This window comes from Corticium candelabrum, chromosome 1 (genome assembly GCF_963422355.1).
Source record: "Corticium candelabrum chromosome 1, ooCorCand1.1, whole genome shotgun sequence".
NCBI lineage: Eukaryota > Metazoa > Porifera > Homoscleromorpha > Homosclerophorida > Plakinidae > Corticium > Corticium candelabrum.
In genome coordinates this window covers 5,591,733-5,605,359 of record NC_085085.1, presented here as the reverse complement: position 1 = coordinate 5,605,359, position 13,627 = coordinate 5,591,733, and the positions used below count along the sequence as shown (strand labels likewise).

The 13,627-nt window shown below is 42.5% G+C and overlaps 2 protein-coding genes across 2 annotated transcripts; both read right to left on the bottom strand.

The window, feature by feature from the left end:
- Positions 1 to 202: 202 nt before the first annotated feature.
- On the bottom strand, positions 203 to 2,478 carry LOC134187131 (E3 SUMO-protein ligase ZBED1-like). The gene is made up of 2 exons (XM_062655252.1): positions 2,263 to 2,478; positions 203 to 2,193 (listed from the first exon to the last, which is right to left on the bottom strand). The coding sequence occupies exons 1-2, from the start codon at positions 2,395 to 2,397 to the stop codon at positions 391 to 393; spliced, it is 1,938 nt and encodes a 645-aa protein (XP_062511236.1). The 5' UTR covers positions 2,398 to 2,478; the 3' UTR covers positions 203 to 390.
- Positions 2,479 to 5,437: 2,959 nt separating this feature from the next.
- Positions 5,438 to 6,340, bottom strand: LOC134184138 (craniofacial development protein 2-like). Its single transcript, XM_062651788.1, has one exon. The coding sequence runs from the start codon at positions 6,338 to 6,340 to the stop codon at positions 5,438 to 5,440; it is 903 nt and encodes a 300-aa protein (XP_062507772.1).
- Positions 6,341 to 13,627: the final 7,287 nt, after the last annotated feature.

The window sequence follows — 13,627 nt, the reverse complement described above, 5'->3', positions numbered from 1 at the left end:
AAATGATTAGAGTAATGCCCAGATAGAGACCTGGTTCACAAATTCGTACTCCCGAAGTCTAGGGGAGTCTTGCAAGGACAGATAGAGAATGATACAAACATACAAATGTAAAGAAGAGAGTGCAAACTTGCATTCATGGCTATTTGAATACCCGGAACACCATTTGTTTTGGGTTCAATACAGCGTTGTGCGATAATGAAAATAATTGGTATTGCCGATTATTGCCGATTACTTGAAGTCAGTATCACGATTTATCGATTAATCGGTAAGTCTGACCTCGTATTTCATTAATGCTCATTTACACACACCTTCACAATTTTACACAACAGCACAGCTCCATTCGAGATCATAGTAACACAGTGAAGACTCTATCAGGCAATAGTTACATAACTACTGCAAGTTTTCTGCAAGGAAACACAACATCGATGCATTATCGGGATCCAGGTTCGCTCGTTTTGAGCTGATAATGTTCCCAGCTGTTGAAAAGAGCCTTTCTGCAGGAGTACTTGTGGCTGGTATACAGAGTAGTCTTTGGGCAATTTTGGAAATGGCAGGAAACCGAGAACTGTTTTGCTCCCACCACTTCAAAGCATTCTCATCAATGTTCAAGCATGGCTCATCAAGATACTTCTGCAAGACGTTTTCTGCTTTGTCCCTGGAGGTCACTTGTTTCGCTTGACTCAGATTGGTAAACATGTCACCAAGAAGCTGGCCTAATTCACTCTTGTGCTTTTTTGGCAGTGGAAGCTGGTCTTCATTCTTTTCTTCAGAAGCTGCTGGTTCTGTGTCTGAATTTAGAGACTCATAGTGGTCGATTGCCTCCTCCAAAACAAATGTGTGAAGCTTTTTCCGATTGTCCTCACTCATGAAAGGCAGGCTCTTGAATCTTGGGTCAAGAAAGCATGCACAGTCAAGCAGGTTTGAAATTGAAAGTGATTGGTATCGAGAACCAAGGTTGCTGACCATATTCCTCTTCATGTTCTTGATTACGGAGGAGTCAGTTTCCTGTAGTTGCAGCACATTCTCAGTGAGGTGATGAAGGAGTGGTCTAATTATTGATATAGTGACATACTGTTCTCCTTGAACTTGAATGGTCACATCTCTAAATGGCTTCAGGACATTTACCAACTGCTCCAGCAGGGTGAAGTCTTCTTCCTTGGGCAACAGGTCTAATCGTTTTAGCTCTACCAGTGTTGCACACACAGGACCTTGTTGTTCTATGATCCTTTGAACCATATCATAGGTGGAATTCCATCGTGTCTCCACATCCTTCACCAGCTTATGCACTGGAGACTCCAACGCTGCTTGTTTCTTGGTTAGGAGGTTCGCAGCAACTGTGGATTTCCGAAAGAATTTGACCAGCCTGGAACATCTGGCAAGGGCCACCTGTATCTGTTGCTGTTTCAGCCCTGCTTTCACACATAGATTGATAGTGTGACCAAAACAACCTAAGCACTTCCATTTCAAAATATCTGCTACTGCTTTTTGTATGTTGGCTGCGTTGTCTACTGTGGCACCAGAAAGTTTTGTAGAATCAAGTTCCCATTGCTTCAGAATATCCTCCAGACTAGCAGCCAGGTTCTCAGCTGTGTGCTTGTCAGGTAGCTCCACATTCTCCAGGACGAGGTGCTGAAGCTGCCAGTCATTACTAATGGTGTGAAAGGTGACACCGATAAAAGAGTTGTTGGCACAACTGGTCCAACAATCTGTTGTTATGGCGTACCATTCTGCCAAAGATACCACGGTTGCAACTGATTCCTTGACTTTCACATAGAGAGCGGGAAGCACTCTTTGGGTGAATGTTTTTCGGCTCGGAATTTCATAGCGAGGTTCAAGAACCTTGAACATACTTCGAAATCCGAGGCACTCTACGGCACTAACCGGCTGCATGTCTTTAGCAATGAAGTAGGCAACGGCGTCAGTGATCACAGAGGCTCTCTTACTGGATGTTGGTAGCTTTGCTGCGAGTTGGAATGGACTGACGAATGCAGCTTTCTCTCCTACAGTAGATGACATCGAGACGGCCTGATCCTCTTGCGCACGTTTCTCCTTCTGCTTCGCGGGATTTGAGTCTCTTGAGAGACTTGTTTTCATAAACACTAGCGGGTGACGAGATTTCATGTGAGCGGCCAGGTTGGTGGTGTTACCACAGTACTTCAGAACGGCGCCGCATTTGTTGATGGTGCATACAACCTATAGACAGAGCGAAGCCAAAACTGCAATGGCGAAGAGTACCGCCAGACATGCTGCAAGATCTATTACGTGTTTCGGATCCTCAATCTTCCCGTTTTCACCACGGAAGCCAAAGTACCGCCAAACTTCGGAAGAGCACTGCCTAGGAGGCAGGAGACCCGCTTCTTTCAAGTAATTTCTGTCTGGTACTTCCCTTACACTCATTTGAAGTCAAGACTAACAGACACTGCACTGAGCAAACGACCTACACGTGACGACTGAATGCGCATGCCCGATTAATCGATAGGGAGTTCCCCGGCCATCAATGCCTTATCGATGCGTCACAAGCAATCGATAAATCGAATAATCGATTTAATCGCACAACGCTGGTCACTTCAATATAACATACGACACACACACACACACACACACACACACACACACACACACACACACACCACCACCACCACCACCACCACCACCACCACCACCACCACCACTACCACCACCACCACCACCACCACCACCACCACCACCACCACCACCACCACTACCACCACCACCACCACCACCACCACCACCACCACCACCACCACCACCACTACCACCACCACACAATAGACTTTAATGGTAATGTCTTCACGCCTGTAGTTCTGAAGATAGCTTCCATAAATCAGAGAGAGGGTCCTGTGAAGTATCTGGGCCAGCCCTGACGGTTGGAGCATGAATCCAAGGGCACATGCTATAGCGCAGCTCTGAGACTGGACAGCAAGGCAAACGTACCTCAGGATGTAATATTTGCCAAGCCAGAATTTGTGGCCACTCAAGTCATAGTCTCGCGTAGCCAGACACTTTATGGTAGGAATGAAGGCCCATCAGTCATTCTCCGAGTCCATAACCTGTCGCTCGCGTAGCCAGACCATTTCCGCTGTGTCAAGTACTTCCTTTGGCTACATGCATTGGTACATACTTTGGCTACGCGAAACTAAAAAAGCCAATGACCTGGTACTCATTTATTTTCGTGAGTCGAGAAAGATAATTGTGTGTAAGTTTTCATGACCAAGGAAACTATTGTAAGCTCGATCACCACTGACTTGACCTAGATTGCACCATTGATGGGTCCTGGATGTACACTATTGGATGATTCCCTATTCAAATCAGCTATAGCACGCGCAAACACACACACACACACACACACACACACACACACACACACACACACACACACACACACCTTGAACCTTGATTCCACCATACCCACTATGGGTTTTGGCAACGCAGCGTAATAGCGCTTTTCCAAGCAGCACGATCATCAGCATCACGAAGACTGATATGTAATGATCTGAGGTCTCTTGTGACAACATCTATCCATCTCTGTTTAGGCCCATGTGTTGGTCTTGTTGCATTACTAAGTCTGCTGCGAAGTAGTTGCTTTTGGAGACGATTGTCACTCATGCGTAGCAGATGGCCCAGCCGTTGCAATCGTTGTTTCTGTATTGCCATAGCAATAGGGTCTTCACACGCTCGTTCTAAATTGTCTGAATTCTTGATTTTATTCCATCTTAAGACACTAAAAATCGATCGAATGCACCGCATGTGGAATGTATTTAAGCTTTGCAAGTTTGGTTGTGTAACGGACCAAGTCTCACATCCATATAGCAAAACAGGTCTCACCAAAGCACGAAAAATTTTCATCTTTGTGGAGATTGAAAACTGCCTGTTGGTAAATACCCTTTCCTTCCAGGAACCAAAAACTTTACTTGCTCTGCTTATACGAGCATCAATTTCAGCAATGCATCCACCATCTTGGCTTATGATACTTCCCAAGTAAGTACACTCTGTAACGTTTTCAAGAACAGAACCGTCAAGAAGAATACGTGCCTGCTCAAAACTTTTGTTTCTTGATGCTGGTCTTCATTCCCCATTTACAGCAGGACTCATGTAGACCGTCTATTAACTTTTGTAGTTTACCCAAGGTCTTCCCAATTAAAGCTAAATCATCAGCATACATAGCAGCTTTAATGACACTAGTTCCTTGAGCTTTGACTCTGTAGTTCATGTAGAGACTTCCCTCTTTCCTGTATTCAATTTCTACTCCGCCAACGCTAGCTTTGTTTAGTGCTTCACATACAATGTTGTCCATGACGAGATTAAATAATATATAGAAGACATAGCACAACCCTGACGTACAACAGTTGTAACTTCAAATATTGATGACTTCTCACCACTAGATTTGACAACACAATATGGTCCATCGTAAATGTCAACAATCAATTGACAACTCCTCTCTCTTTCAAAAGTAGTCTGAGAATTTCTCTAGGTACGGAGTCAAAAGCTTTTTCCAGATCAACAAAACCAATATGGACAGCACACTAACGTTCAATGGACTTTCAATTAACTGACGAACCAACTATATTTGATCAATTGTTCTTCTACCCGGCCGAAAACCACATTGAGCTTCTAGTAGTAGAGTTTCAACTGACTGTTTAAGTCGTTCCAGAAGAATATTTGCTAATACCTTTCCCAGGTACACTGAGTAATGAAATACCACGATAGTTGTCGCATATTAGTCTGTCATATTTCTTGAAAACAGGGATAAGAACTGAATCTTTCCAATCCTGTGGCACTCTTCCTGAAGACCAAACTTGTTGAAGAAGCTCAGATAGCCAATCAAAAAGCTCCGCCGACCCAGCTTTCAGTAATTCAGCTGCTATTCTATCATTACCAGATGCTCTATTATTTTTTAACTTTTTAATAGCATTGGTGATTTCTTCTTTACTGAGTGGAACACCAGACCCAACAGAGCGTACAACCATTCCAGAGTCTATTGCAATAGGACGTCTAACATTTAATACCGAGGCAAATTGTCTCTTCCAACTATCTAACTGATCGTCGGTACAAAGTAGTTTCTGACCATGCTCATCTAAAATTACTGAGGCAGGTTGAATGGGTACGTGATCAAAGTTTTTGAGCTTCCTAAAAAATTTATAATAATTGTGGTGTTTCAAGTCATATTCTAAATCAGATGCTTGTTCATGCAACCATTCTTCCTTGCCTTGTCGAACAGCTTGTTTCACTTGTTAGCATAAACTAAAATAATGTTTCCTAGTCATCTCGTGTTCCTGACATCTCATCCAAGCGATGTGAGCCTCACGTTTCTTAGCTATCAAATGTACTGTACGCTCAGAAGTCCATCTATTCTTCCTGGTTTGAACAACAGTAAGGTGTTCTTTTGCAGAGTTCATAATCGCACTACAAAATCAGACTACATAGCTTCAGTCTCAGGAGATAATCTTTGTGTGAATCTAGTCATGACGTTATGTCGATATTTGACTAGAGCAATAGGATCACTGAATACGTCTTGTGCAAAGGTTTTCACTTGTCTTTTCCCACATGGCTTCTGAAGTTTCAGTACCATCTTACTACAAACAAGTTTGTGGTCACTGTCAAAATTTGGTCCTCGTCGTACTCTTGCATCATGTACCATTTTTTGCATAGACTGCTTTACCAAAACGTAGTCTTTTAGACTTGGTTGTAATTTGGGATAAGGAGGATACCAAGTGGCAGTGTGTATATTCTTATGCTGAAAAAAAGTGTTTGTGATTCCCAGGTTATGTGCTTGACAAAATTCTATCAGTCTAACACTATTGTCACTGGTTGACTTTGATAAACCAAACTGACCAACAACTTTTGAAACTGCCTTTCCAAGTCTAGCATTAAAGTCACCCAACACAACAACAAGCGAACCTGTCTTATGCATAGCAACATCAAGTTGTTGATAAAATTCATCTTTAACTACCTCTTCGCATTGTTCTGTTGGAGCGTAACCAACAATGACATTCAAAATTTCTTTGTCAGTGAGAAAGTCAGCACGCAATTTTCTATCTGAGATAGAATCAAACGATTTGAGTGACTTTATCATATTATGTCCGACCACTAGACCAACACCTCTGGAAGCTAGCTCAGGTGGTCCAGAAAACAACAGACGATAGCAGGAGTCTTCATCTAAACCCATCATGCCTGCGCCAGGTAAGTGAGTTTCAGTAATGCCACATAATGTAATATCAGTTGTAATCAACTCTTTGGCAAGAAGGTCAGTTCTGCCCACACCCTTTAATGTTCGAACATTCCACACACCGAACTTGAGCAATTGATTATTTTTCCACATCACGTCATTTATTTCTTTCCGCTTATGATAAATGGAAGAGCTTAAGCTAACAGTTGAAGGGTAGTGTAAACTTGACTTGCAACTATTCTTTACTATTATATTGCATATATGATGAAATTTCTTTACATGGTTTCTCGTGAAATTTACTGATGACAATACACTAGAGCAATCCAGAATAGGACATCTCATGGAATGACCAGACCATGTTATTGTGGTACCAGAAGCAGATTGGATAGCAGTTCGACTACAAACTGAGTTATTAGGGGCAGTCGGAGAGCCCTCAATAACCCCTTCCCGTGAGCACAGCTCCTTGATTGCCGAGTTGCCTCTCAATCTTCGGAGCCCAGTTCTATTCCTGGCGTCACTGGCTCTTTCCCCAGCGCCACCCCTACTTTTGTCCACACGCGGAGGAACGCGCTCTATTCTGCGTTTAGTAGCAACATATGTTTTAAGTGACCAGCTTGCTAGGCTAGCGCACCCTAACCTCTCACCATCTTCAACTTGCCAATGGTTGAAGTTAGCATGTATTTTCTCTCCCGAGCAAGGGAACTACCAGAAATACAAGGTCCCGTGGGGTACTCTCTTGGGGGTTCAGAGAGAGGACTTTCACACACACACACACACACACACACACACACACACACACACACACACACACACACACACACACACACACACACACACACACACACACACACACACACACACACACACACACACACACACACACACACACACACACAACTCTGTACACCATCGTTCGATCGTTATTGAAGTCTCATAGAGAGTTCCGGATCTAATATGGGACGCTCTCAAATATGGGGCACTGGCACAAAGGTTCAAAGCAAGCTACACCTCTTTTAAATTTTATGTCAAAGTAAGAACTGATCATTTATAAATCATTTCTGGTAGATTCAAGCTAATCAGTTTAATTTTCATACTGCCACAAGCTCTTTTTTTAGGAAGGGTCTGATTCTCCAATATGGAACTAAACTACCTAATTGTATAATAATTAGTAAAGAGTTATTGATATCGAACACTGGCTGTAGAGAACAGAGTGTGCGAACACAACGTCAGTAGTGCTGTATACAATAAAGTAAGGTGTATACCAAGAGAGTAACACATATCGGGGAGTGCGGTAGCACTCCCTATGTAGGGATGCGAAGAATCTAAAATGGCGGCCCATACAAAAGTATCGAAACGCATCCGAACCGGATCTCTCAGAACTCATTACATATCTCGGATTCACGTAGCGCTCAACTTCAAACGTTCCTAATGGTAGCCTGACTATCACCGCTAACACTAAGCGCCTCAGAAGCCAGCTATCGGCAAGTAAAAAAACCCGATTTATTCTTTCACATTTCACATTTCACTTTTGTCAGCCAGGCTAGCGCCTCACTCGAAGCAGCTACAACGACGAGAGTCACACCAAACGATTCGCTCTTGTCCGAAGAATTGCACTGACCCAACAGCTAGAAATGTGCAAAGTCACCTTGTATCAGGCAACTGCTGCCATGCAATTCCACGTACTGCTTCCCACAACGCCATGTTGTTCCGGTCACGTGTGTACATGTGACTACCGTTTGGAAGCCTAGCTGCTACTTCCACCTGCTTCTACATGCTGCTTACAGTTGCGTGTAGTTGAACATGTACAGTACCACTATGTTCAACTGCGCGGCGTCCTGTCTGACTCTGTGCATGTAAGCGTGTATCTCTTCCGTAGAACCCTACGTATTGGGAGTTGCTTTTAGATGCAATCAGTGTTATTACGTACATCGGTCAGCTGCTACGTACTTCCGTGTATGTTGAGCGTAACGTGGGAGTTGTCTAGAGATGCAATCAAAGATTGAAATCCCGGCCGAGCTGCACACGTTTACTAGGACTGTCATTTCCATTTCAAACTACACTAGTCTAAAAACATTTTGAGATATATACACACACGTGCTCGCGTATTATACTTTTAACATAGCTAAAAATATATGAAGCAAGTCCAAAAACATTTTGAGAAAATGATGGGTATGTAGAGATGGGTATGCACTTATGTCATTTATGCCCATCTCCTACATCACAATCTTTTTACCTATATCGCTTGCAGCAGTTGTGAATGTGATGTACGAGGTGGGCATAAATGACATAAGTACATACCCATCCCTCCATACCCATCATTTTCTCAAAATGTTTTGGACTTGTACAATACATGGTGTATATACGAGCGCTACAATTTCCAGAAGAGGCAGCAAGAGGACAACGAGACGATTGATCAGTATGTTACTGCTTTGAGAACTCTTAATTGCTCCCACATGCTCCTTTGGAACAGATGCAGATGAACGTTTGAGAGATCAGATTGTGTCTACGGAGTAAAACCGAATGTGCTACGGAAGCATCTATTACAAAGAAAGGTTTGACACTAGCTGAATGCCTAGACATGTGTAGAGCCTACGAAGCCACCACACAGCAGAAAAAGTGATGACCGGAGAAGAGTTGGTACATTCCGTGAGTAAACGACGAACAAAGCCTGAGAACTCGAGGAAGTAATCAGACAAGGAACGTAAACAAACACAGCAGGCTCTCACGGATAAGAGTCAGAACACGCCCAAACCAGCTAGAGTGTCATTATTGTGGTTTGAAACACGAACGAGGTGCAGACAAGTGTCCTGCATACGGAAAAGAATGCACATATTGCCACAAGAGAAATCATTTTGCTCGGAAGTGTAGACCAAACCGTCAGAGAGACACATGACAGCGAATACATGTAGCTACCAACAAAGATGAAAGCGAAGAAGATGATGAATGCCTTACTCTTACGCTGACTCCGCCTCAACAGGATGTCTTTGATTAGTCACACTTTTCCTCTAAGACCATGGGCAAAAGTTGGGACTGATATTTTCCATTTTCAAGATTATGATTACCTGATGACTGTGGATCGACTATTATAGTTCTTTTGTGGAAGTCGATCGCCTGAAAAGGCCACTTCAAAAGAAGTCATCAAATGTTTGAAGAGACACTTCTCACCATATGGCATCTCTGACATAGTTGTCAGCGATAATGGACTGCAATATTCTCTCAGGAATTCGCTGAATTTTCCAGGAATTGGTCGTTTCAACAGGCAGTCACAAGCCCATACTATTCCCAATCCAATGGCAAGGTGGAAGGGTTGATCAAGACAGTCAAAAGAATGATGAAGAAAGCCGCTGCAACAGGCAGTGATTCATGCACATGGTTATGTCTATTAGATTATAGAAATACTCCAACGGAAGGTTTACAATCAAGCCCATGCGCAGAGACTAATGGGAAGACGAACAAAAGCGAGATTACCAACCACAACTAGTTTGTTGAGACCTGAAATTCATGATGAATCGGAAGCTATTAGACGACAAAAATTGAAACAAGCACATTAATTACTATAACAAAGGGAGTAACAATTTGCAACAATTGAAACCGACGCAGGTAGTGAGAATACACCCACATGGACAACACAAGACATGGGAAAAGCAATGGTGACTAAGCAAGTGGGAATAAGATCGTACAAAGTTGAAACAAAAGGTGGAACTTATCTACGACAAAATAGAAGACAACTACGAACCACAGCAAAAGATCAAGACACTAGCACAGCTGATACACCAGTAACACGAAAACTATCAGATGCAGTAACCAAATATATTCCAATTACCGCGTCTATCATTGAACAACCAAGACCACAATTACAACAGAAGCCTACCACCACCAGGAGCGAAAGAACAACCAGACCTCCTATTTGAAGGATTATGTCACTAAGTAACATATACTTTGGTTTACTTCGTTTTTTTAAAGAAAGAAGGATGTATGGTAATTAATAAAGAGTTATTGATATTGAACACTGACTGTAGAGAAGAGAGTGATGAACACAACATCAGTAGTGCTGCATGTATACAATAGAGTAAGGTGTATACCAAGAGAGTAACATATATACGATACACTAATATGAGACAGCTGCTAGCTCCCGCTGAACAAATGTCTTAAGAATCGGATATTCAGTGAAGAGGGGTACTCTATACCGTCAATGTTGGAGCTAAGATCGTCACCTCGTGCTTCTCCTCTCTATAGAGACGATGGAAAAGAGACGGGTCACAGAATCTAATATGGGAAACCCGTATTAATTGTTTGAAGCGAGACAATGTCGCGTTGCCTAGAATTTATTTGACTTTCAAAAAGGAAGACAAAGCTGTTTATTGCTTCTAGTGAATAATCAAGTCCTCTAGACTCAGGTAGAAAGCTTTTTATATTAATTATATACACTGTAGCTGTTGTCTGCATTATCTAGCTTGCTAAAAAAACCAGCTGCAATAACAGCTCGTAGTCTAGAGATGACTAGAATCACCATTTTTGTGGTCTAACACTTTGTAGCATCTCTCGGTTGCATAGAAAACTTTCTCTGTTGTTGGGAAAACTAACAGAGAAAGGATTGCAGATGCAAGAAGACATCACTGATAGCCATATTTTTTATTCTGATTTGGCTGCTTCCTTTGCAAATATTTTCAGTGACAACTGCTCTCTGCATCACTTAGGAAAGTTGCAAACTTTTATCAGAACTGTAGCTATCAGTGATGTTTTCCTTTGTCTGTGATCTTCCATGGCTTCTTCCCTATTCCCTAACCACACTGTACAAAGACACATAGTACCAAATGTTCCAATAAGTGCCCCTGCCCTTCTAGGCGAGCTAATACGGTATATATATATATATATATATATATATATATATATAGATAGATAGATAGATAGATAGATAGATAGATAGATAGATAGATACTAAAGTGCTAAGCTCGCGTTGTCCTCGTTATCTTTGCCTTTCTGCATGGTCATTTCTAGCCTCGTCCCCAGACTCTCTCGCTCTAGTCTTGTCCAGTACCCGCATAACAATTACAGGCGTCTGGAATTGTCATACGGGCACCGGACAAGACTAGCGCGAGAGACTCTGGGGACGAGGCTAGTCATTTTCATGTACACTGTTTATAATTACCAGGTACTGCACTCAGCACGGCCATTTCTTCTTGCACTTCAAACAATGCGCAGATCTCATGCATGAATAATTTAGAATTATCTTAACTAAGCTAGTAAAGAGTCCAAGCGACTTAGAGTTGCACAAATCTTCAGTCCAGACCTTGCTAAAAACATGCACTTACTACGTGAATGAGGAACTGAGCTTTAGATAAACACGTACTTCATTACAGCTAGTGCATATATATATATATATATATATATATATATATATGGCTTCACCCACATTCGATTGGTTTTACCAAGAATCCAGTGTTTTTTATGCCACCAAGAGATGCTACAAAGTGTTTGAACACAAATATGGTGATTCTAGTCATCTCTAGACTACGAGCTGTTTTTCAGTTGGGTTCTAGGTAGAATGCAGACGAGTACAACAGTGCAAAAGCTCTAGATCTGTAACTGAGTACAGTGGACTTGATTAGTCACTAGAAGAAATAAACAGCTTTGTCTTACTTTTTGTTAGTCAACTAAACTCTATAGCTATATTTACTAGACAAACAAACGCGACATTGTATCGCTTCAAACAATACGGATGTCCCCGACTATATGATGCGACCCGCCCCTTTCTGTCCTCTCTCAACGTACTGTACAGACGAGAAGCGCAAACTTGGTTCCAACATCAATTAAAAAAAAGAAGACACGTGCCTCTCTTGACTGACTAACCTATCCATGACTAAGACACTTTGTTCAGCGAAAACTAGCAACTTAGAAGGTTTTGTCTTTTGAAGCAGTGTCCCATATTGAGAACGTCCCATATATTGATCCGGGACTCTACTGTTGTACAGAGTTTATTCTGCTTACCTCCATTGTTCGTGAAAGAGCGCTCACCTGTAGATAGCAACGATAAATGTATGAATTAATAGCTCAGACGATGAAAAAAGCACATGATAGTCTGCTGTACCGTATCAAACAGCTGTGTGACGATACAGTCAGAGCTTTCAGATCCCAGACATGAAATAAAATGTTGTTGTAGCAGACCCTGCAGTGCCGTACGAAACAGAGGTAAATGAAGAATGGAATTTTGACTGCAAATCACTCGTTTTCTTACCAAAAGCGCTGCTCCTTCAAGCAGGAAAGCACGACGACGCATCTCGATCTCACAAACTATGTGTACACACTACACTATGACGCAACATCTCATCCGCCTGGTACCACCAGCTGGTAACGAATAGTGGGCGGGAGCCAAAATATTTCTAATTGCAGCGGCTTGTACGTGTACGTAGCAGTAGCTAATAATTAGCCTAACTTTGTTGTTCTGTTGTGCGTTCCATCTGTATGGTTGCATGGCTACCTGTTCGACACGAAAGTTGGTCGGTGTTCTTGTACTCTTCTAGTCAGAGAACCGACGGGAAGTAATCCAAGTATGTAGGCGATGCTAATGATAAGGTCTTATTACTAACTAAATGAAGAAGCACTTGAAGTGCAAACCCTCAACCGGTATGCACCTTGAAGGTAAATTGATCGCGCTATGACAAAATCGTATGACAGAATGATATGATGTGGGTAATAAATAAGAAGCATTATTGAAATGGTCACAGGTCGAGCTTGAGGTAAGTCACGTGACTGGCTGCTACCGTGTACAACGGGTAGCTACGCAGTTCGTCAGCCAACGTCCCGTAGGACCTCGCTTCTATTTTTACAACCTTCGCTCGTCGGTTCTTTGTGCAGGTGATTGTTTGTGCAGCTTTTGAGGTCGTTTGTGCAGCTTTTGAGGTCGTAACTATGGCCGGCTTTAGCTAATTAGGCGTGGCATAGGTACCAGAGCCAAAACAAAATTAGATGTGGGAACGTTACAAATGCAGCTACATTAGCTAGGCGTTGTTTTTAAATGCATGTTACAAATGTAGTTGTTTCCAAATGATGGAACAAGCCAAATGTTACAAGTCGAAGAGCCTCGACGCTAGGCCGGCTGGCAATCTTCGCCTTACGTGATGAAGTAACGGGCGTGATCATTGTTCTGTTTGTTGGTGGGAAACCTAGGTTACAAATGGAGACCAAACAAGCAGCTCACCACCAATTTTCCAGCTCACAAGAAGGTTAAAGTCTCGTTCTTTGTGCAGCTTTCCTAGGCGTCTTGTTGCTTGTGCCGCTTCTCTAGCTAGACGTCGCCTACTGTTGTAATGAGGTGACCCCAGAGCCAAAACAAACATCAATGCGGGAAAACATGCATGTGCACATGTAGATTAGCTAGGCGTCTGTTCGCTCTGACTTTGGATACCGTAAAACAGAAATGAATAGTGACGCACTAGCGTA